Source organism: Myotis lucifugus, unplaced genomic scaffold (genome assembly GCF_000147115.1).
Source record: "Myotis lucifugus unplaced genomic scaffold, Myoluc2.0 scaffold_18, whole genome shotgun sequence".
Taxonomy (NCBI): Eukaryota; Metazoa; Chordata; class Mammalia; order Chiroptera; family Vespertilionidae; genus Myotis; species Myotis lucifugus.
The window spans coordinates 1,750,230-1,774,921 of record NW_005871066.1 but is presented as its reverse complement, the minus strand read 5'-3'; the positions used below and the strand labels follow the sequence as shown (position 1 = coordinate 1,774,921).

Here is a 24,692-nt window from a genome sequence, read left to right as displayed (position 1 = left end):
GTGAATGTCCACAATCACATGTAGAGGAACAGAAGAGGAAGTGTTTACGGGAAAGCTACACACGAAGACCTACTCACCGGAGACGTGGTTAATCGAAGGATGGTGCCATTTTTTATTTCATTGCGATTCTGCAAAAGAAAACAAAGTCTTTGTAAATCTTCCAACAGAAGCTTGGAAAGAAGAGAATAGAGGCGAATGTACTCTCCTGAAGACTATAGTAAGCATCCTTGTGATTCCGTTTATCCTCACTTGAAGAATTTTTCATTATTTCTACAAAGAACTAGTTCTTTAAGAACTTTAAACTGGCTCCCAGATGTGCTAATTTTACATCCAGTCATAGACAGCATTCGGCACAGAGGCAGTAAATAGGGGCCCAAGAATAGCCAACCAAAAAAAAAAAAAAGCAATTTTGAAAGGTTTTTAAGGGACTATGATCTAGTAATTCTACTAACACAGGGGTGGATAAAAGCAGGTTTACAGTTGAGAGTGTGCAAAACACAGAGCTAATAATGCTATTGTAATGATCATAACCTGCCGGTCCTTATCCATACCAACGGCTGTGAATCTACTTTTGCCCACCACACAAAAATTTGTACATGAATAGTTATAGAGACATTATTGGTAATACTCCAAAATGGAAACAGCCTGAATGTCCATGAACTGAAGGATGGATAAACAAAATGTGGCAGGCCCAGTCAATGGACTATGACTCGGCCATGATACGTGCTACAGCATGATAAACCTTGAAAACATTGCACTAAGTGAAAGAAGCCAACACAAAGCCCGCACGTTGTATGATGCCATTACGGTATATGAAACGTCCAGAATCGGTACATCCACAAGACCGGAAGCCCTGGTGGTTCCCACGGGTGGGGAGGGGAGGGGACATGAGGCGGAATGCTAACGGGACAGCAGTTCTTCTCTGAGCCATGAGAACCTTCCAAAACTGGTGGTGGTGATGGTTCCACAAATCTATGAATATACTAAAACCACTGAGTTGAACACTTCAGGAAGGCCCGTTTCGGGGGGTGCGGATTATGTGTCATTAAAGCTGCGAAGAGCAGACAGGAGCAGAGCCCATCAGTCAGTCTGGGCGGTGTGTTTGGGGGAGGCTATTTGAGGGAGTGTTCTGAGCTCTCCGTTAGCCTCTCGGAGAGTAGAATTTCACTGGCAGTTTTATTTGAGGCCAGTAATCAGCCTTCAGGAGACCTCCCGGGAGCCACACTTCACTGCGCCCACCAGGAGCGGCGAGGCCAGGAGGTTAACAAAGGGCTTTGAGGCTCCTTCTCCTGCTTCCTCTAAGACAGGCCGCACACTAGGATTTCCTCAGGATGCGGCAGGCACACCGAGGTGGTGGGAAATTTCTTGGGGTCTGATGCCAAAACCACGCAGAACACTCACTCTCCCTCAGGCTTCAGGCCAACACTTTCTCCCAAAGAAACCCTAAGCTGTGCATTTCCTACCGAGCACAGGAGGCCTGAGGGCCCAGCACTGCGGAACCAGACCCTCCTCGGGGAATGCCAGCCCGATAGATCGAGAGCATCCCCAGCCAGACCCCCGGGCCGTCCCTCGAGAAAGCAGCCTGCTCATCACGGGGAGTACGCAGGCCAGGGCTGAATGACCACCTGCGCCAGGCTCAGCGATGAGAAGGCGAAATAAATTTCAGTCATTTAAAAGGTCTCCTTTTGGAGATCAACCGAAGGACTTATATGCATGCATATGAGAATAACTAATGGGCACAAGACACTGGGGGGTGGGGGAAGCCGGGGGAATGTCAAGGGGGAGAAAAAAGGAGACATGTGCAATACTCTTTGTAATACTTTAAGAAATAAAAAAAAATAAAGGTCTCCTTTCAATCCTAAAATCCTGACTCTATGAGAATTGGGGAGGGAGAGAGCACATACTAATTCTAGAATATTAAAGGGACAAGTTTCATACCTCTTTCCTGCTCAATTTCTAAATGAATTGAGAAATAGAATCAGAAGATGAAATGCTAGAATATCCCATTTGTTACTAATTATGCAGAATGAGGCTCGGCGTGAGAACAGCAGACAGCTAACCAAACCCTCAGATTAGATGCCTACTGAGGTAAGACCTAAGGCACCTTCCTTCCCAAGAGGAAAAAGGGGCCCAGTTTATTCTCCTCAAATAATCAGTCCAGGAGGGAAAGACCCCAGGGTTGTGAAGAGGCCAGGAGGGTTTAGCAACAATCTCTCCTCATGGAAACTGGAGAGGGGACGAGGCATCCTAGTAACAGCAGTAAACTAGCCTTTGTTGAAAGGCACTGTGCTGAGGTTTCTTTTTTAGGGGTAATACCGATTTAACCATCATCCTAACTCTGTTCCCATTTTAAAGATAAGAAACCGAAACTGCCAAGAGTGAGAGGGTGAGTTACTTGCTCAACATCATGGAGGGGAAGGGAGGGGAGGGGAGAGGAGGGGAGGGGAGGGGAGGACCTGCCGGGAGGGGCTGGACTCAGTCTCCCTGGCAACGAGAGGAAGACCTAGAGCTTGCATTTATCCTCCGAGGGGTGAGTTCATCAACTGGTCAGCATCCATGAGAGCACAGACGTAAAAGTGGTTTTAGTTAATGCTCTGCAGACTCCGGGGGTCCCCGTGAGGCCCACGGATGCGGGGCGCTGGGTGGGAGTCTGGGGTGAAATAAAGCAGCGGGGCTCCAGGCCCCATGTTGACTCCTAACGTTCTGAGGTCCAAGTAGGGGTTCTTTGAAGAAAGGGTCCTGAGGACTGCTTGTGAGAAACCATAACAGTATTAAAACCATGGGCAGCCAGAGCTGGGTTCAAATCCCGCTGTGTGTACTAGTGCAAGCGACCTCATCACTCCGATCCAAGTCTCCGCTTCCCCGACACGGGAGGGCGAGTCATCGCGCAGAGAGTGCAGTGGGAACCAGAGGTGGCGGTGCTCCGTGCCCCCCGAGCAAAGGGCTGGAGAAGAGCCACCGCGGCTGCTACACAGAGAGCAGCACCAGCCCTTCCGCTGGGCTCTCAGTCGGCAGCTCATTAGCCTTCTCTCTCTTCCTTTCCCCTGAAAAAATGCTTTTTAATCAGTGTTGTTTTTAAAAATATATATTTTATTGATTTTTTACAGAGAGAAAGGGAGAGGGATAGAGAGTTAGAAACATCGATGAGCGAGAAACATCTATCAGCTGCCTCCTGCACACCCCCTACTGGGGATGTGCCCGCAGCCAAGGTACATGCCCTTGACCGGAATCGGACCTGGGACCCTTGAGTGCACAGGCCGAAGCTTTATCCACTGAGCCAAACCAGTTAGGGCTTAATCAGTGTTTTGTACTTTGGAATAAAAAATATAAGTGAAAGAACTATTAATACAGGTATTAAAAATTTAAAGGTCCCGCCCTGGCCAGGGTGGCTTAGTTGGTTGAGCATCATCCTGTGCACTAAAAGCTCACCAGTTTGACTCCTGGTCTAGGCACATGTCCGGGTTATGGGCTTGATCCCCAGTAGGGGGCATGCAGGAGGCAATCAATTGATCTCTCTCTCTCTCATATCAATGGTTCTCTCTCTCTGCCACTACCTTCCTCTCTCTCTAAAATCAATAAGAACATATTAAAAAACAAAACAAGCAAAAACTTTAAGGTCCCAACAGAAGGCCAGGCCAAATTCAGAGAGAAAAGCACTGGTGGCCGCCTGCCTGGGAGCCTGTGTCCCATCAGGGAGGTCCCGGGACCTCTCGCCGCGGGCTGAGGGCACCTGTGCACTGAGGAGTGCCGGCTTGGCATGGACACCCGGTGACGAAGGAAAAGGCTGCGCTTGCTCTGATTTCATGCATCTCCTGGGCAGAGGAGAGCATCGCTTTAGAGCAGGGTCTCCAGGCAGGACAGTCTGCAGTGGACCTCCTTCTACCTGCAGAATCTGGGGCCAGGGACACAGCTGTGTGCCCATTTCCGGGTGTGCAAACGGGGATAGTGCCTGTCTCCCGAGGGTGTTCCGAGGATTAAATGACATAATCCACCGGAAGTGCTTAGAACAGTGTCGGGCACACTGCCAGCGCCCCAAAAAGAGTTAGCTGTTCATTATTCAGCACAAAAATAACATCCCGAAAGCACATTGCTGTGTAGCTGGTTCTAGCGCGTCCCTATATATAATCTGATCAATAAAAAGAAGAGTGTGATCTATGTTCCCCTAAGCCTAAGACGACAGTCAGCAGCTGGGATCCAGAAGACAGGTCACTCGCAAACGTGTGCCTCTCCTCTCAGCAGAGCAGCATGTTGAGGAGGGTCTGAGGGCCTTTGTCGTTCTCAGGCCTGTGTGTGTGTTTCACAGGCAGTCAGTCCTTCAGTAAGCAGTAAGCACTGTGTGTGTGTGTGTGTGTGTGTGTGTGTGTCACAGGCAGTCCTTCAGTAAGCACTGTGTGTGTGTGTGTGAGTGATTTTGCTTATCTTATTCATTGACTATCTCCTTTCACCCTTAGCATGTCACCTCCATGAGAAGAGGTAGTTTATCGTGGCTATATTCCTCTTTTCTAGAACAGTGAGTTCCATGGCTGGCATATGAAAGTACTCAATAAATATATGTTGAATAAATGACTACACCTACTGCATGCCTGGCCATAGAGGAGACACTGAGGTAGATACAAACTTAAATAAGACTTAACTTCTGTCTGCCGGGAATTCAATAAAAGTGAGAGAGACTGATAGGTGATAATTACACCTAGACCAGGAAGGCGTCCTGGGCCCACACAGTGCGTGACCGGCACTGCACAAGCACGTGAGAGGGACGGGGAGGGGAAGGGGCGTCCAGCGAAGGCCTCCCGTGGAGGTGATCTTCAAGACCATCCTGTATCAGCAAGGATTTCCCGGGAGAGAAGAGGAAACAGCACATCTCAGGGACAAAACTTGCTCATGGAACGGAGATACGTCCTGAGTGATCTTGGAGGCTGGGACACACCAAGAAAGGAATGGCACCTGAAAGGGGGACTTGGTGAGAAAGGTGACGGGATTAAACAAGGCAGTAAAACTCCTAAACACAGACAACATCTGGTGACGACCAGCGGGGAAGGGGGTGGAGGGAAGTGGAAGAGGGTAAAGGGAGATAAATGGTGATGGAGGGAAACTTGACTTGGGTGGTGAACACACAATACAATATACAGATGGTGTGTTATAGAATTGTACACCTGATACCTATATAATTTTATTAACCTATGCCACCCCAATAAATTCAATAATAAACAAACAAACGAACGAATAAAAAGACAGATAAATTAATAAAGGGCAGAAAAGGAACAGAAAGTATATCTGTGGGAGTGTCCGGACTGTTCCCAGTGTCCGGGCAGGAAGGGAAAGCTGGCTGCAGCCACCGCTGCCTCCTCGCACCCAGGCCCAGGCTGTACCAGCCCCTGCCGTCACCACGTCTCCATGGGGTGCCTGTTCCTTCGCAGAAGGAGCTCAGAGACTCGGGCCTCTGTGTGGAGTGGATAATAAGCTCATGCAGAAAAAATGTCCTCCTCCTACTTTTCCCTCTGAAGTGTGTTTTTCTCAGTGTGCCAACTTTCTATCTAGACAGACAACTTAGGAACAATTTCCTGGTCAAAACTCCAATTCTTCCTCTCTTCCTGCTATTTTGCCAAGAAAGCAGGTTAAAGGGGGAGGGGGCTCGTGTGACCCCATAATGCAGGCCCCCAGAAGGCAGGCAGCTCCAAGCTCCAAGGATCTCTCTCTCTCTCTCTCTCTCTCTCTGCCTCTCTCTCTCCCTTTCTTTCTCTCTCTCTCTCTCTCTCTCTCTCTCTCTCTCTGTCTCTCTCTCTCTGTCCCACCCCCAGATGGGATGAAATCCCTACTTTGGATGCATGACCAGGAAGCAGGCTCCCTGTTCTGCACATCCACTGCTCCATCATCACAAAGACTGATTTTGCATGGAGACCTGGCCCCATGTGTCCTGTGTCCATCTGGGTGATCTTCGAATCTCAGGCTGAAGGAGATAACTGGGGACCAGTATGAGATATGCCGGTTGCTAGGTGACAGAGCAATGCCTCCAGAGGACAGCAGGTCAGACATTTGAAGGGGGATGTTAGAAATAACCTAAAATCTGAACCCCAACGCCAGGAGGAAAGGCTGAGGCGGGGAGGAGGAAGAAGAAGGAAGAAAGGGTGGCAGGCTGCTGTAAATGAACATTTCCCCTCAGTGACATTCTGGCCTTCCCCAGGGTCACTTACGATCAGGGACAATGTCTCCGCAACCCCCTCCACCACTCTGACAGCTCGTCTCCACCCATAATTGAAGGGTTTGGATGGACTGCACTTCCCCTCTTTTTTCTTGCCCCTCCAGCTTCTCCTCTCAGCGGCAGCTTTTCTCAAGTCCTTTGACGTTTCCTAGCACCTACACAGCCTTTGTGCGATTCCCCACACTGGAAGGAGAAAGAACTGGACACTCAGTCAGCAAGCTGGCGGCTGCCTGCCTCTTAGCGGGGTGAGCACAGACCAGGAGGTGCAGGCTGTTCGGCAGGAAGGTCTGCTGTCCTAGCATGGGTGACAGGCCCCAGTGGAGGCCTGGGGAGCAGCAGGCAGGCAGCTCACAGGAGCCCAGGGCGACAGGGATGCAGGAGCCCCCGGGAGAACGTGAGGAGAATGCCTACCCCCTCGGCATGTGATCAATAGATGGCAGAGATAACGATAAAGATAGAACAGTACGTTTAAGAACACGCTATCGTAAGGAAACATGCATTATTAAATGTTCACTATTGCAACAACAACAACAAAAAGCACCCCTTTAGAAAGGCGAGGAAGGTGCCTGCTTTCCCGGTAACTTCACTGGGCAGGAGTGAGCACACACCCACCCACAGTCACGTGGTGTCCGGGCCCCAGGACCCAAAGCTCAGGGTAGAACTCAAGCCATGTCCACGTCCCTTACGGCCCTAGGATAAAACACGACTGCATCTAATTCCTGAAGAAGTAATAAAAGGTCTTTATTTATTTATTTAAATTTTTATTGATTTCAGAGAAAAAGGGAAAGGAAAAGAGAAACATCAATGATGAGAGAGAATCATCGATCGGCTGCCTCCTGCACGCCCCACACTGGAGATCGAGCCCGCAACCCAGGCATGTGCCCTGACCGGGAATTGAACCGTGACTTCATGGCTCATAGGCTGACACTCAACCACTGAGCCACACCGGCTGGGCTAGAAGGTCAGTATTTCGATGTGAGTCTTGAACTTAGCCTTGAAGCCCGAGTAGCCAGTCCCCCTGAGCACAGCAGCTGAAGCGGGGTTGGCACCAGCCAGGGCACAGTGTGACCATCAGATCAGGAGGTGGAGGACAGGTATTAGCAGCACCCCTCTCCCTGCAGGTGCTGTCCTGGAAGGGTGGTAAGAAGGGGAGGAGGGTGGCTGGGGGCGTCTGGGGGTTGGAAGGTGCAGGGGACTGAAGGAAGAAACCCCAGGTTGGGCCTGGGCCAGCTGACCTGTCGGGTGACCTTGGGCAGGTCAGTTTGCTCCAGTTTCCTCATCAACAGGAGAGAGGCACCCTGGCCGGTTTCCCTTGGTGGATGGAGCGTTGGCCCATGGGCCAAAGGGTCCCAGGTTCGATTCCCCGTCAAGGGCATGCACCTCGGTTGCAGGCTCAATCCCCAGCCCTGTTCAGGAGGCAACCAATGGATGTGATTCTCTCACTTCGATGTTTCTCTCTCTCTCTCTGTCTCTGTCTCTCCCCCTCCCTTCCACTCTCTCTAAAAATCAATGGAAAACAATCTTCAGATGAGGATTAAAAAAACAACAACAGAAGCGAGGCAAGGGGCCCAGCACCAAAGGTCATCTCTTTGCTCCTCTTTAACTCTCAGTAACACACACAGAGGAAACGTGGAAGGCTTTTGAGCAAGACCACTGACTGAGGAAGGGGATGCTGCAGAGACATGAACCTGTCGGCCATAGAGACTCAGAGCGGAAGCGGGTGAGCTGAGGAGGTGGGGCGAGGCGATGGAAGACCCCGGCCTCTGGGGCCTGGACCCTCCTAAGTCAGCCAGCTCCAGCCTCACACCACTGGCTCTGAGCACCCCCAGTCTCCAAGCTCACAATCCAACAAACCAGCCCGAGATCCAAACAGCCAATCAAGAATACGTTCTGTGACAAAAACGTATGCCTTTCCTCCCAGACATCATTTGAAGCAGAATAAGCAGGGACGCATTTTTGGTAGGTGATTTTGTAAGGTTCAACAAACGCCTTAAATATGTTCACAAACAAATTCTACCAATTTTCTCTATGGAAACATCAGAGGTGCAGACTTCTGACAAAAGATGTCCACAGCAGCCTTTTTTTTTTTTTACAATGGAGACAGAATAAACTAAAAGCAAGTCCAAGTATTCCCATCATTCATTCATTCATTCATTCGCTGTCTCTAAGTCAAAGCCAACCTTCCTTGGCCCAGCCTGTGCCGATAAAGGAGCGGACCCTGCAAGCCTTGGCTCTGCCGTGGGGGAAATGCTAAGCTTCCCGGGTAGAGGGCACTGCCACCATCCTGCCTGGAGGGCCCACTGCCATCATTACTCAGTGAGTGTGGACGCCTGCGGGCCTCCTGCCCCCTCAGCCTCTACTCCCCGTCTCCCAGGCCACTTCACAGCTCTGGTACCCCACCTTCCAGCACAGGCTGCATCCCGCATGGAGGAGTGATGTCGATGTCAGGGCGGCCTCGCCCTCTTTCAGGAGCCCTGTGGGGGAGGGGGCACATGCCCTCTCTTGGTCTTCAGCTCTTACACTGTCTGCTCCTCTCAGAGGAAAGGCCACGGCTACCTGGCTGCAACGGCTGCTTCTCTTACCCCTTTCATTGCAGTTAACCGGCTTCTTTAAATTAAAGTTTCATTTAATTTCAAATTAAATTTTTTTAATTCTTTAAAAAGAATCTTTAAGTTAAATTTCCCCTGTTCAAAAAAATGGTATCAAAAACTTGTGACTGGACCCCGAGTGACACCCAGTCTTCCAAACGTCCCCCGTCTGAAGGAAAACGGGTATAGATGTGAGACATGAAAGTGCTGGTGTGAAGATGTATAATAACACGAGAAGGTGTCACATTCTGAAGTGAGAAATGAAGGCTGCCAACTGTCCTGCAGATAAAGGGGTCCCAGGGAGGTGAAGTACAGCATGGGGGGTACAGTCAGTAATATCGTAATAACCATGTGGGGTGACAGTTGGGTGGCGGAAATATCAGGGGATCGCTTGTGGTGGAAATGTCTAATTGCTGTGCTGTTCACCTGAAACTAACATACTATTGCACATCACCGTCACTGAAAAACTAACATTAACACGGCGGCAGCAAAGTCAGTGCTGCTGAGTCCCAGGGGAGGGAGCATGAGGCGTGTGTGCACTGGAAACCACTGGTGTTCGGGCAGATGACCAGGTGGACGATGCTCGCCACCTGCGACCTGTTAACGAACCAAAGGAAAGACGGTGGGGAACTTCCGCCTGGTGCTGGGAGTGACTGGCCACCCAGGCAAAGGGCGCTGCTGGCATTTCTAGGGGAGAGAGCGGCGGCCTGGGGGACAGGGGACCTGCCGAGCCAGCCGGGTGAGCCACTGTCCCTGCCGTCAGCTCTAACTGCCCCCCAGTTGAAGGACATGTGTAAACGTTTAGGCCCGGGCTGCGAGGGGCAGGGCAGAGCCCGCGGCAGCGGAAACCCACAGAGGACGGAGGAGAGAGCTGGCCTCACAGGGAAGAGCCCACGCTCACAAAGCGTGGCTTTCCCGCTGTGCTAGTGGCGCTGGCCACCCCCGAGGATGCTGCCTGCTGCCGTGGCTGGGAAATAGCGACTCGTGGCCTGTTCTGGGCCAAGCGGGCAGACAGGGGGAGAGGAGGAGACGGGGACCTCAGAGAGGAGGGCTACAGAGCCAAGTGGGTGGGGACACAGAGGGGAGGAGTGGCCGAGCTAGCCGGCTGGCCCCAAAGAGACAGCGTAGTGTCCCATGGCATCCTGAACATGCCGCGGTGTGTGTGCCACCCGGACACTGGGATCAGACGGGCCTGACTCAAACCTTGGCCTCACCACTACCGGCCCTGGCACCTGGCACTGGGCATAGCGCCTGGCACCCAGCAGGTACTCAGGGAACTTTCAGTAAGGGATGCACGGCCAGGACACCTCGGGGCCTCGGTCACTGCTCCGAGAGACAGTCACAGCCAGGCCCCACGTCACGGGGTCTAAATTAGACACGTGGGGAGGACTCAGTACACCACCTGTGAAGAAGAGGCAGGTCCCGCACTGGGCACCAGACAAAAAAGGGGCCAGGCGCCTTGGGCAGAAGGAACACCGGCCCATTCTGGCCCATCAGTCCGGACTCCTCCCCTTTCTCTTCTTTTCCGTCGTGAATGTCTTGGCCGTCTTGGGAAGCCCAGGGAGCCCTTCTCTGAGTAATGTTTTTAAACGTACACAATAAAACACATAAGCTTGCAAAGAAACCAACACTTTCCCAGGTATTTCTGAAATGGTATCACAGTCACGCGCACGCAGCCTCGGCAGTGCAGGGATCCGCAACCCTCCAGGAAGCCAGGCAGCCAGTGGCTAAGGTGCCCGGGCCAGATGGCGCTGCTGCAGCGATGACACGGGGACACACGGGCGTGGCTGTGCTCCAATCACATTACTGACAAAACCGGGCTGTCTGGATGTGGCCCACAGGCTGTCCCGTGATAATGCATGAAATGACAAGATAACTGTAGGGTCTAATAACCACCATCATTTCTAATTAGGTATAATGGTCATAAGTGACACTGTGAGATCGCTGTAATAACAGTCACAGATGGAAATAGCTACTTCTACTGGTAACATCGGCGTCGATACTGCTTATACATCATGCCTTGCTGCCCACATTCGCTTCTGAAGTAAATGCGAACTCTACATTTTCCTGCAGGTGTGACTTTCATCCTAAACAAGTTCATGGACATCAGGTTAAAGCAGTAGCTTTCCATTGTACTTACAAGAAAGTCCAAATTCTACCGCGGTTACAGCCTTAGCCTGAGATGGCCCTACCAATCTCCACAGCCACCACATGGTCCCACCTCCCACCCGGCTCCTGTCCTGTTCCCTCTTGTTCCCCCACAGTAGGTTCCATACTGGCTGGTCCTTTTCCTGCAGCGTCAAATCTTAGCTCACATGTCACCTCTTCAGAGAGAGCCCTGACCCTCCCAGCACTCCTGGCCAATGCCCACTGGTGGGCACCCATGGTCCTGCAGTGAGAGACAGGTTGTCCCAGAAATGGCCCAACCACCAGGTGAAGCCCAGAGGTTGGCCTGGGGTAGCACAAATCCGGGAGCAGAATGGCTGCCTGAGACCGAGGGTACAGTTTGTTGCTCACATAAGTTGGAGGAATAAGGGCCTCAAGCCTTCCTTTCTGAAAATCATGTCCACCCTCCCACAGCCTTAGCTCATTTCTATCTGGTTATTGGCAAACCTGAACCAAGCCAGGTCATATTTCTGATGGGTTCTTGAACCTATACTCTATGGTGGGCCCAGAAGACTAAACCTCAGCGGCAATGTCTGCCACACTCTGCCCCCATATCTTATGTCTCCTCACCTATTTCCTTCACAGCATCACCCCAATCGGGAAATAAATGCCTGGCTCAGTTTTCTACATCTCCCGTCTGTCTCCACAGCCGCGAGAATATATGCCCGAGAAGCGTGAGCATCTTCACCTTCTGTTCGTCAGCAGTGCCCCAAACAGCGCCTGGTATATGCTTTTGGAATGAACTGAATAGGTATTTTAACCATCATGTGGCCTGGAGCAACAGCCAGAGTATGTCTGTAAACTAAAGCCAACTGGCCACTCCAGCCTTTAAAGGCATAAGCTCAGGCCACCTTCCTCCCACACGGCACATGAATCCGGCCATGTTTCCGCTCCTCCTCTGCCCTACACTCTCCAGTCAGCCAGTGATGTTTACTTCGTGCCCACTAGTAGGCACATGTTCTAAGCTCTTTTTTTTTTTAGAATTGAGATGTATTTGCTCGTGTCCCGTTATCAATCCCTGTGTCCGCAATGATGTCAAAAAATGCCATCGCACTGTTGCCCTAAACCACAGCATCAGGCTGCGCTCCCAGAAGCCCAGTGAAAACCAGCCGCCGACATCTGCAGCGACAGGGTGGCGGGGTTCCCAAGCGGGTCCGGAACCACCCCCAGGAACCCGCCTGCTCCGGCCGGAGAGGAAGGGCCGGGAAGGAGAAGACGCCTGGAGAGGCCCTAGACAAGCAGGACTCGTGCTGGGGTGCAAGGACCCCACAGCCCACAGGAGAGGAAGAACGGGCTCTGACAGGGGCCCCACCAGGTCCCTCCCTTCTTTTCTCTTGTCGCTCTCCTTGATCAAGGACAGAAATTAGAATTTGATCAGACTTTCCTAGAGGAGTCAGGAGGGATGACAGATGTAAGAGAAGGAAACGAAACAGGCAAACCTTTGAAAGTTTTCAAAGCTCATCTGCCTCTTAGCTTTCTCCTCCTGCTCACGGGAGCACACGTGGCGCTCGGACATCCAGGCCTTGTCTCGAGGAGCCATGCTGCCCTGGGCACGGGCCCGGGAGGCACAGGCCTGTGCGGCAGAGGCCAGCTGAATGCAGCCAGGATGGCCGTGCGCCTCAGGAGTGGGACCGAACTGACACAGAAAGCCCCGCTCCTACAGATGTGTTCTCTGCCACAGATGAGCCCCTACATGGGGGGTGGGACGAGGCTCATCAAACCACTTTGGGAAGCGGCCTGGCAGTACCTAGTAAAGGTGAAGGTGGGCATCCCTCTACCCAGCGGCCTCTGCATCCTCATCCAGAGGAACCTTCCAGCGGGGCCACATGCACACACACAGGGGCGCTCATGGCAGTGTGCTCACCACACCCAAACGGGCCAGGAAAGTGGATGTCAGCCGCTGTGTATTCATGCCACACACAGAACCCATCGGAAAATGTAATTGCAAGTGAAAAAAATTAAATTGCATAAGGTTACCTACAGTATGATAGCAATAATTTAAGTTAAAAGCTCTATATTATTCTACATGTGTAGAAAAGCTATAAAACATTCATGCGAATAATACATATCAATTTTAGGCTAATTATTTACGTCTGAGGAGGGAGGAGTAGGAGCACATTTATTATGGTTATTGTTACTTTTTTGTTAATCCTCACCTGAGGATATTTTTCCCATTGATTTTTTTTTTTTAGAGTGGAAGGAAGGGAGGGAGGGAGGGAGGGATGGAGGGAGGGAGGGAGGGAGGGAGGGAAAGGAGAGAGAGAGGAACAGTGATGTGAGAGAGATACATGTATTGGTTGCCTCCCGCACGCATCCCAACCGGGGCTGGGGATGAACCTAAAACCCAGGTACGTGCCCTTGCCCCAGAATCAAACCCAAGGCCCTTTGGTGTGCAGGCCAACACGCTAACCATTGAACAACAAAGGCCACGGATACACATTTTTAAAGAGATGATCTCAAGTAGTATGCAAATGTTAACATCGATTAACATCCAGGTGATCGGGGTTATAGGTGGCAGTTATATCATTTTCTGTACTTTCTTGATATGCTTGAGATGTTTCATGATTAAAACATTTAAATTACTATTCAAATGAATTCTGCTTTCAAAAGCAGTATCACCAGTGCAGAACTCATCTGTCTGAATCAAAAGCAGTGGCTGGATGCCTTGCATTGATGAATTACTTGGTAATGAGGGAACAATTAACGATAAACATACATTTAAACTCCACGTGCCAACTCCAAATTAGCCTTGCGCAACCCTGCTCTTCGTTCCCCGCCAACAGTTACAGTCTTAAAACCCCCAAAATGAGATCCTTTTAAAAAAGTGCCTATTAGTCAAGCCAGTGGTTTTCAAATAGTGGAATTCTTTTGTTCTACAAAGGGAGGGAAATCCCTCAGACGGTGCCTCAATCTAAAATAGACAAAGGAGCATAGTATTTATATTAATATGTTTTATGAGCTTAGGTTGGTAAGTGTATAGTTTATTAAAATAATCAGCAGGAATAACGAGGCTTTCTATTAGCATAAAAATGCAGTATCTCATATTATGTATGATCATTACAATAACAAGCCTCTACACTCAATTTGGTTTTGTGCTTTGCTATCTCACTCGGTGTGGAGGAAATCTGGATACATTCGCTGCCTAAGAAATCAGCGCCACGGAGCCACTGACAACACAAATGCGTGATGTGCCCGCTTCTACAGGTCAGGAGTCTGGTAGGTTCCAGCCTGGTCCTCTGCGCTGGGCCTCACAGGGCTGACATCGAGGTGTTAGTTGGCTGCATCCTCATGCAGAGGTCTCTTCCAAGTTCATGCCAGTTGTTGGTGAATCCATTTCCTTGTGGTTGTATAACTAAGCTCCCTCTACCCCCATTTCTCAGCGAGCTGCTGACCAGGGACCACTCTCCGCTCCTTCCCTGCAGCCTTCTCCACCACATGGCCATTTCCTTCCTCTCGAGGCCCACAGGAGAGCATTTCTCTAATGCTGCACCTTCTTTTAGGGCCGCCTGATTCAGGCAGGCCCACCAGGGTAGTCTCCCTTTGATTAGCCCAAGGTCAACGTTAACTGCACTTGCAAATCCCTCTGACACACACTGTGACAGGGTCACAGGAGTGCTATCCCATCAAAGTCACAGGGCCAGGCTACACTCCAGGGCAGAGGATCACGCTGGGCAGGTAGCAGCAGTGGGTGACAATGTTGGGGGCTATCTTGGAATTCTGCCTCCCACACAAGGTATGTAGCTGTCAGAGGTCACTTATCTTGAAATCTCAGGAGTTTCTCCAGATGCTTGGAAAGGGCACAATTTAAAATAATTTTTTCTTGGTGAAGGGATTAAGCCACAAAAAAACAAACCAATAAAAACCTCATGGACACAGACAACACTATGGTTATCACCAGAGGGAAAGGGGGTGGGGTGGTAGGAGAAGGTAAAGGGGGGCATATGGTGACAGAAGGAGACTTGACCTGAAATGGTGAGCACACAATGCGATGTACAGATGAGGTATTATAGAACTGTTCTCCTGAAACCTATGCAGTTTTATTAACCAATGTCACCCCAATAAATTCAAATAAAAAATAAAACACGTTTTCATTCAAATCAGTGTAACTAACACCTAATCTCAGCTTTCATTCCTTATAATAAATATTTGGACTCAGGCAAGAAGCACCCAACGTTTATGGAAAGGAAAAAAGTTCGCTTTCCCTCTGCCATTGGACACCTGACATGCTCTTGAGCCAAACGCCCGCCCTCTGCCTGGCGGGACGGGAGCCGGCACAGGTGCGGCAGCAGGGAGCTTGCTGGGATAGTTGTGCCGCAGTGCATGGCTTCGTGCCTGATTTAAAATAAAACAGTGCCATCTTCCCAGCCAATGACATGTTTAAGGAGGGCAAATATATGCCCAGAAGTGCAGGCCATGAAGTGCCTCACACTGAGGTCAGCTTCAAGTCTACTTTGCCCAGCAACTTAAACTAATAAAAGTGAAGCTATCATTACATTTTATTCGTGTTTACATAGTCCAGGACAGTATTTTAGAAGGTCATATAAATTGCATACTTCTGCAATTCCTGAGCCACCTCTCAAACCCCCTGCCATGGAACTTTCTCCCCAGTAATACAGAAGATGGCGGTTTCACTTCCAGAGCTGACACTCGGAAGCTGTGTGACCTGAAACCTCAAACCCTGCCCACATCTGTGAGTCTCATGTTTAAATGGAATCACCCGTGGATGTAACCAGGACCTATGAGGTCCTCAGTAAATGGGGCTACATAAGCCTGGGACACCCATTTCTTTGACTCATCATTCAACTTCTATTGATAGCTTGTAAGGAAATAGTTAAGGAATGGTCACTTCAACATTATGAAGAAGAAGAAGAAGAAGACGACGACGACGCAGCAGCAGCTGTGGGAGGGGAGGTAATTAATCTAAATGAACAATAACAGCCCCGCCAGGGTGGCTCAGTGGTTGAGTGTCGACCAATGAACCAGGAGGTCACGGTTTGATTCCCGGTCAGGGCACATGCCTGGCTGCTGGCTCAGTCCCCAGTAGGGAGCGTGTAGGAGGCAGCCGATCGATGATTCTCTCATCATTGATGTTTCTGTCTCTCTCTCCCTCTCCCTTACTCTCTGAAATCAATAAAAATATATTTTAAAAAAATAAATAAATTATTTAAAACTTGAGCTGAATACTTTTCAGCCATTATGGAAGTTGGGCAAATAAATAGGAAATATGAGTCATTGAGACATGATCACAGGCTAAGTGTTATGCCTGCATTATCCCCTTTAATTTTCCTTATGCAGTGGGGCAGGCAGAGTATATTAACTAACCTGCTAAGATGCCTGCTACATGTTACATTAAAATGCAAGTTATGAAAGGACATATATGCTATGATCCCATTTTACAGAAACAGATGCACACCCAAACTCAAGTACACTAAAATGTGTGTCTGCTAAAATGTCAGTAGTTTTCTCTGATTAGTAAGATTATAATCATTAACAATATTTTGCTTTTCCTCTTTTCTTCCATCTCCAATGTGCTTAACCTGTTTGTGGAGATTTTTTTTAATCAAATTTGAGATTTCATAACTGCTTAGGAGCAGCAGGTACTGAAGTGAAAGGGTGTTTTATATTAATTTGCATTAAATTAGTAATATGGCACCTCATTATTTTTTTATATCTAAAAATCTAAACCTAACTACAGTGCTTGGCAATATAAAGTTGCGAGAGAGAGAGGGCATGTGAACACGGAGGGAGAGAAAGAAAGCACATCACGGAGACTACAAAGAGACGTGTCCTAAAAGATGGCTAATAACTGAATAAAGAAGAGGTTAGTGATGGGAGATGGGGTGAAAGAAAAATGAAGTCACAGACAGGAAAAAAAGTCAGAAAGAAAGGGGCAAAGGAGAAGGAAAAATAAACACTGGGGGGGAAAGGGGGAAAAGAAGAAATACAGGGTGTCTGCAAAAAAAGTATCCACATATATTTTTGACAGCTCACTTGATGTTTCTTTACTGATTTAACTCATTGGAATGAATAATTACTCAAAGTGTGTATGCATTTTGGGGGACACCCTGTACATTGTAGGAGGTAGCTATCCCCTTCTACTCATCTCTTAATGAAATGGAAAGTCTTAAATAAAATCCCAGTGGATCACTTTTAGAATTATATTTTTGTGTTTTTCTGTTTCTTTGTATGTTCCCTGTAAGAGTGGAAGTGAATGAAAAGTGTGCTTGCCCATGCCAGTCCCGCAGCCTGGAGAGGATGGCATTATCCACCAGGTCTTTGTAGTCGCAACACCAAGCACAAAGGCCGCTTGGAGAACATGAAGAGCGCTTACAGGCTTACAAGTGCAGTTGATGGTAACAAAACACGCACGTTTCTTTTTGAACTTCAATCTCCAGAGGTGGAAAAGGAAATGAACCAATTTCCCCCAAAGTTGGACTCAAAAGAAAGGGTACGAATATCAGAGGGCCTCATACATTCTCTCTAAATGCCTGTACAGATTGCCTCAATTCACAGGTGTTTTTCCCGCTCCTCACCCTGAAGAAGGAGAAGCAATCGATCCTTCCTCCCCCTGCATCCTTTAGGAACACGGAAAATGGCCTCAGTGCTGCTCTAGGCTGTAAGGATGTAAACTTGCTTCTATTCTGCTTTATCTATCTTTTCTTCTTCCTCTTAGCTTACAAAGTTGAAGTCTAGCAAAAGTAAAAGAAACAATCTCATCTTTAGATACCTTCTGGAAAACAGTACACCTAGCGACAGCTTTTCCCTGAGACAGAAAGGTAAAAGCTGGTGCATGTGCTGGTTTCATTAAAAATCCCCCAAGTTCTTGTCACTCCACCCATAGACAGGAGGGGCCCATGTCCCCTCCCTTTGAATCTGGGCAGACTGATGACTGCTTCCAGCTGGAGCACCAAGGAAGGTCCTACTGACCGTCGCAGGCCAGGCCACAGAGAGCCCTTCTGCGTGTTCCCTCGGAGCACCGTCTGAGCACGTGCCTTCTTCGGGAGCTCCTCGGAATCCTGCCGCCATACTGTGAGGAAGCCCAAGACACAGGGAAAGGCCACAGGCAGACGCTGCAGTGCACAGGCCTGGCTGAGCCCAGCCTTTCGGGCCCTCCAGCCCAGCAGCCAGGCATTGGAGGGAAGGAGCTTCCAATGATCCCCACCCCCAGCTACATTTGTGTCTACCCCGGTGAGACTCCGCACATCATCAACAGAGACCAGCAATCATTCTTGCTTTGCAATGTCCACATCCCGACCACAGGAGCAGGGAGCATAGCTAATCATCTCCACTGATAATAGCTTTTCTTTGTTCCCTACTAAGGTTTTTGGGGTGTTTTCCTAATGCAATGATAACTGGAATGAGGGAGATCAAAAATGATCATACAATAGTTATTACTGTAACTTGACGCTGATCACAGTGGAAAGAGTGTCAATCACATGGATTGAGAACCCAATGTCACCAAAATGTCACACCCGGGTGCACTACCTTTCCTGGGTGGAGGCAAGCTCTCCTGCCTCAGCGGTCTCCAGGATCTCTACCAAACTTTCTACCCCTCTCGTTTCCCTTTTCCTTCTGGTCTTGTTCATACCTAACCCTAAGTTTACCCTTGGATTACTGTTGCAGTGAATGTTCATTCTGTCATTAAAGACATTTACTGCACACGGTTCGAGACACTGGGATAACAAAGTGAGGACAGCTAACTTTGTCTGTGACCTTGTAGAGCAAAGAGTAGAATGAAATGTTTTTTAAACCATTAATAGTCCCCAAACCATCCTAGCAAATATCTTAAAAACTATAAAACAGAAAACAACAGACTAAAAAAAAACAACAACAAATATCCCAAGTAGTATGGCCACTATTGTTTCACAAATCTTTTATGTTATTTTGACACACACACAGGAGATATAAATATCGTGTTTCCATCTTAACACCTGGAGAAAGACTCCAATAGTGACTCAAAAATAAACCTCCTTCCTGACCTGGAGAGAACAGGAAGGGGGCTGTGTTCAGGAAATATAAATATCGTGTTTCCATCTTAACACCTGGAGAAAGACTCCAATAGTGACTCAAAAATAAACCTCCTTCCTGACCTGGAGAGAACAGGAAGGGGGCTGTGTTCAGGAAATGTGTAATTAGGTTCCTAGCTTTGGAACACTTTGTAAGAGTCACAGAGCCGCTCTCTGAACGAGTCCCTACCAATACGAGGGTTTGGTTGTTTACTGTTGTCGCTTTTGTTTGGAGGGGCTTCTGGGGTGCCTGGGCCATTGTCAGTAAACAGTGGTGCCTCAGGAGGACACCCACCGGCCACTCAGCCTGCGTCTGAGCTTTCAGAGTTAAATGTTTCAGGACTTGAGTCAGTCTATTCATCGGTTTAATAGCTGAACTGGAGAACATGGAATTATCGCGACCTCTGGCATTTGTCTTTGCCTGCAATTGCAAAAGCGGTCTTATCTTACCCAACGCAAGCTGGGGAGCCGGAGCACAGAGCATCCGCTGCCTGTGTAATCACCGTGTCCCAGCCTCTTTCCAGCAGCCCGTGGTCAACACGAAATAACATGTCATAAGACCCGCCGGCATCTGAGTAATGCTGGTGGCAGCAGTGCCCGCGTCTCTCCTGCTCCCTCTCCTTATGTGACTCAGCTGAGAATGCTGTTTCCTTTCATCCTACAATAAGCATATACTCTTCTAAGGTAGGGAGAGCATCCAATGATTTAAAATGACAGCTCCCATCCACTTCCCAAACTCGAACTAGAAAATTCCAAAACCACCCAAAAAAAGTTTCTGAGAGTGCACTTCAGAAAGCCTCCTGCCAGTTCAGTGAGTCACTAAGAGCAAGGCCACCAGGAGAGAGGTGGGGTGACAGGCCCACAAAGGCACTGGCGGCTGAAGCCCAGCGCCAGGAGCATGTGTCACTCCCAAGGCACGCGTGTGTGTGTGTGTGTGTGTGTGTGTGTGTGTGTGTGTTGGGCTAGATGGACTGAGAAAGAGCTGAGGAAACCCAAGAGTAGTTCCTAACATTCTAACCCAAACAACATCCCAGGAGCCCTGGTATGCCATGTGGCTATCATCCTGCCCTTAGCTCAACCCCTACCCTTGTCTTCAACTACTGAATTGGGAAAAATCCAATATATTCTTAAGGGAATATTAGTAACTTCTCGGTTCCTAACTTGGAGAAACTAAGAACATAAGTTCTGGCGGATGCTTGGTTCACATGTGAAAAGCTGCTATACATTGAATGTTTGTGTCCCCCAAAAAAGTTCATGTGTTAAGTTGTAACGCCCAAGGACATGGTAGTAGGCAGAATGGTCTCTGGGAGGCAACTGGGCCATGAGAGTGGAGCCCTCATGAATGGGATTAGTGCCCTTATAAATTTCTTCTCCCTTCCTCCATTAGAGGGCGCTGTGACAAAACAGTCATTTACTAGTATAAGCCAGGAAGCAGTCCCTCACCAGACACTGAATGGGCAGGCACCTTCACCTTGGACTTCTAGCCTCCAGAACTGTGAGAAATAAACTTCTCTTGTTTATAAACCATTCAGTCTATGGAGGCAGTTGATCAATGATTCTCTTTCATCATTAATGCTTCTATCTCTCTCTTCCTCTTCCTTCCTCTCTGAAATCAATAAAAATATTTTTAAAAAATTCTTGCTTCAACCTGTTCTTAGTGGCTTGCTCGGCCCATCTGTCCATGTAATTCTGATTATAAAGAGTTGCATTCCAGTCTGTTCTGTGCTTCTAGGTCTCTGGTTCTATTTCGTTCATCGGTTTATTTTGTTCATTAGATTTCACAAATGAGTGAGATCATGTGATACTTGCCGTTTCCTGACTGGCTTATTTCGCTTAGCATAATGCTCTCCAGGAATCTCAGAGGGGAGGCATGGTGTGTGGGAAGAGATCAACCAAAAAACTTGTATGCATATATGCATAACCCATGGACACAAACAATAGGGTGGTGAACGCCTGCGGCGGGGTGGAGGCAGGTTAGTAGAGGTTAATGGGGGGGGGGGGGGACCACATGTAATACTTTCAACAATAAAGAATTTTAAAAAGGCCAAAAACCGGTTTTGGCTCAGTGGATAGAGCGTCCGGCCCGGGGAGTGAAAGGTCCCCGGGTTTCGATTCCGGTCAAGGGGCATGTCCCTGGGGTTTGCGGGCACATCCCCCGTGGGGAGATGTGCAGGAGGCAGCTGGTCGATGTTTCTCTCCCATCGATGTTTCTAACTCTCTATCTTTCTCCCTTCCTCTCTGTAAAAAATCAATAAAATATATTTAAAAAAAAAAGAATTTTAAAAAGAAAAATAGCCCTATCCAGTTTGGCTCAGTGGATAGAGCATCAGCCTGTGGACTGAAAGGTCTCAAGTTCGATTCCAGTCAAGGGCATGTACCTTGGTTGCAGGCACATCCCCAGTAGGAGGTGTGCAGGAGGCAGCTGATTGATGTTTCTCTCTCATCAATGTTTCTAACTCTCTATCCCTCTCCCTTCCTCTCCGTAAAAAAAATCAATAAAATATATTTAATAAATGAATAAAAAGAAAAATAAATAAATGAATAGTTGCGTCCAGTAGTTCCTGGGTTATTGTAAAATGCCCCCACAGTGGAGTGTGACTATGGAAAGCTTCTCTTCATTGGATATAGAGTGTGGGGTTAGGGAGAGAGTGCCAACAAGGTTCCTAACTCATCACCCATGGTTTCCTCCTTGGAAACATGGAAGCCTGTGTTTCACCCTGGGGGTCCTCTCTACTGTTCTGTGGCCACAGCTTCCACTGAACAATTGACTGAAATAAAACACTGAAGATGGGTGAGCTGCATGTATATTCATGGATCCCACAGGGTGAAAGGAAGGAAAACTCACTTTCTCAAAACTGAAGAATCACATAACTTTGGGTAAATTATCTCTTACAACTACAGTTTGGTTCACAGAAGTTGTTATTTGCAATAACTGGAAATAAAAATGATACTACTGACTCGGGCGTTGCATTGTGGTTTGTTTGTCTACAGAATGGTGATATATCTGTATAAGGTACCAGAGGGTCTCTTACTTCCCCCTCCCATTGTTATTGCTGTGAACTGGAGATAAATTCCTACAGCTGAAGGGTTCTCAGAACAACATCATTTATTTTCAAGAGGGAGCACTCAAGTCCATGACGTCATTTATTCTCAAGAGGGAGCACTCAAGTCCATGTGACTCAGTTTACGTATCATTTCATGAAATCTTGTGAAGCTTTAAAAACATTTAATCGACATCTAGCACAGTATAGATATTGTGTGTGCATGTGTGTATGCATGTGTGTATGTATACTAGTATGTGTGTACATGTATATGCATGTGTGTATATATACATGACAGTGTGTATGTACTTATTTTGAAACTGATAATCAGTCGTGTGGAACTGAAATTTTCTAACACTGATTTGAGACTCTTGGTAAGAGGAGCATTAAGATTATTTATTCACTCTGCAATTCCTCCACTGTTAGTCATCTGAAAGGGTTATGTGCATATTTTGAAAACTGAATTAACCAGCATCGCACATAATTTATTCAGCAACCAATTGTACATTTTATCTTGCAAAGAAAACTGCATCACATCAAATCAGCACACAATCCTGGGACACCTACATATTACACTAGGGAACCACGCGAGACCCTGGAGGGCACCCAGAGGTGGGCGCACAGTTTTGTGGTAAAGCACTTGGATCTGGCCGAGAGGAAATACAGATTAGCTCACAAACAGTTAAAGAAGAGTTCAAGGCCACAATAAAGAGCCAGGTCCCAATTAGTGGGGAAAAATGTAGCTAAGGGACAATAAATTAAAGAGACAGTAGTTCCTATAGCAGCAGAGAGGAGGGGAAGAGGCTGAGAAGAGGACTGAATTAAGAAACTCATCTCCCAACTGGGGTTAAGATGATGTCAGACAAGCAGCCAAGGTTCCGTCCATCGTACAGTTGCGGTTCGGTGGCGAGAGGAGGGCGCTGCCCTGAAGTGACAGCGTGTTAATGGCATTGCTTCCAGTGCGTGTTCGCTGCTGAGACGCATTTCCCAGAAGCAAGGAGTCTGTCATCTCATGCCTTTATCCCCAACATCCAATCTAGTGCCTGAAACCTAGGGTTGGGGGTGGCTCTGAATCCCAGGAAAAGCCACACTGGGGAGACAGAGCGAGGCATACCTGGAGAACACTACGGCAGTTTGTCTAAAGTTAGGGGAACAAGGGACAGGCCACAAAACTGAGAATGTTGACTGGGGCTAGATCCTGACGCACCTTGACGGTCAGGCTAAGTAAGAAAGGTGGACCTCATTCTTCTTGGCAATGGCAGAGACCAGTCAGAATGCTGCCTCCAGTTCACAAAGCCCACGGGCCGACGAGTCGATAAGAATTCAGAGTGGGTTTTCGTCTGTGAGCAGGAATACGGGGAAGGACCCAGAGGCCACTGTCACTCTCTGTGGGTAGCATTCAACATGGCACCGGGACCGCCCTCACTTGTGGAAAATGCTTGGGCCCCAGCATGAATCTACCCTGAATCTGAGAGCCGTGCTTGGGAAGATGGAAGTACCTTAAAATACAGTGCGACACAAGCCTGTAAATATAGTAAAAGCCACTGCATTGTGCACTGTAATTAGGTAGATTTTTTTATTAAGATATCTCAATAAAGATTTTTTTTAAATAAACAGTCAGGCTGGTGTTGCTCAGTGGTTGAGCACTGATCCAGGAACCAAGAGGTCACCGGTTAGATTCCTGGTCAGAGCACATGGCCAGGTTGTGGGCTTGATCCCCAGTGGGGGGCTTGCAGGAGACAGACATTTCTCTCTCATTGATATTTCTATCTCTCTATCCCTCTCCCTCCCTCTCTCTCTAAAAATCAATAATAAGTAAATAAACAAATATAATAAAGCAGAAGAGTTCATATCCTACTTACAGACATTTCTCCACTTATTTACCTATGAATATAAGTTAGATAATTTTTATATTCTGACTTAGGAGTGTCCAAAAGGGAAGTTAGAATTAGATATGATAGTAAGGTAACTATACATTAACATTTTATCGGGCTGCGCACATCAACAAATTTATCGAGAACACGTCCCTGTGGACATACATGAGCAGTATTATTCACCTGCACTGCGTCATCAGTGCCCTTCACCGAAATGTCAAGGAACAGACAACAAGCTTTTGAAGGCGACATTCCAAGAAGATTCTTATCTGGTCCTATTTTCTAACAGCCTTTGTTGTCAATCTCGTCGGGTATTTCAAAACACCAGGCATTCTTTCCTCTCCCCAGTGAGTCCTTTTCTGATGGTTTCTAGCACAGCTTCCAGCTCTCCTCCAACACGGTGCATCCAGACTAATCACAGGGCCACAGTCTAAGCATGTGTGGTCAGGCTCAGCTTAAAACCCTCTGAGGGCTTCCCAGTGCTCTTAGCATGAGGTTCAAAACCCTGACCATGGCCTCCCCAGGCCTGGAAAACTGGGGCTGACGCCAAATTCTCCAGCCAACATCTTGGCCATTTTAAGGGCCTCGCCCCTTCATCCCCAACCTTTCCTCTTAGATTTCTGCTTGAATATCACCTGCTCCAGGCTAAAATTAGGTCTGGACACTCGCATTTGTCCTTTGTGGCACTTACAATTGTAACTGGGTCAATGCGAGGTAAACGCCGATCGTCTTTCTCCCCTTCTGGACTTGGGGCATCAGGAAGGTGGGAACTACCTTCCAGCCCAGCACAGTGCTGGCACATATGGGCATCAGGACAC

The 24,692-nt window shown here is 48.2% G+C and overlaps 1 protein-coding gene across 1 annotated transcript in view; it reads right to left on the bottom strand.

Annotated features, from left to right (window-relative positions):
- Nucleotides 1-24,692, bottom strand: part of ELMO1 (engulfment and cell motility 1) — a 315,463-nt gene that overhangs the window by 259,975 nt on the left and 30,796 nt on the right. Inside the window, exon 5 of the mRNA XM_006085322.3 lies at nt 78-128. Within this exon, the coding sequence (XP_006085384.1) occupies nt 78-128 (51 nt within the window). The remainder of the gene's footprint in view (nt 1-77; nt 129-24,692) is intronic.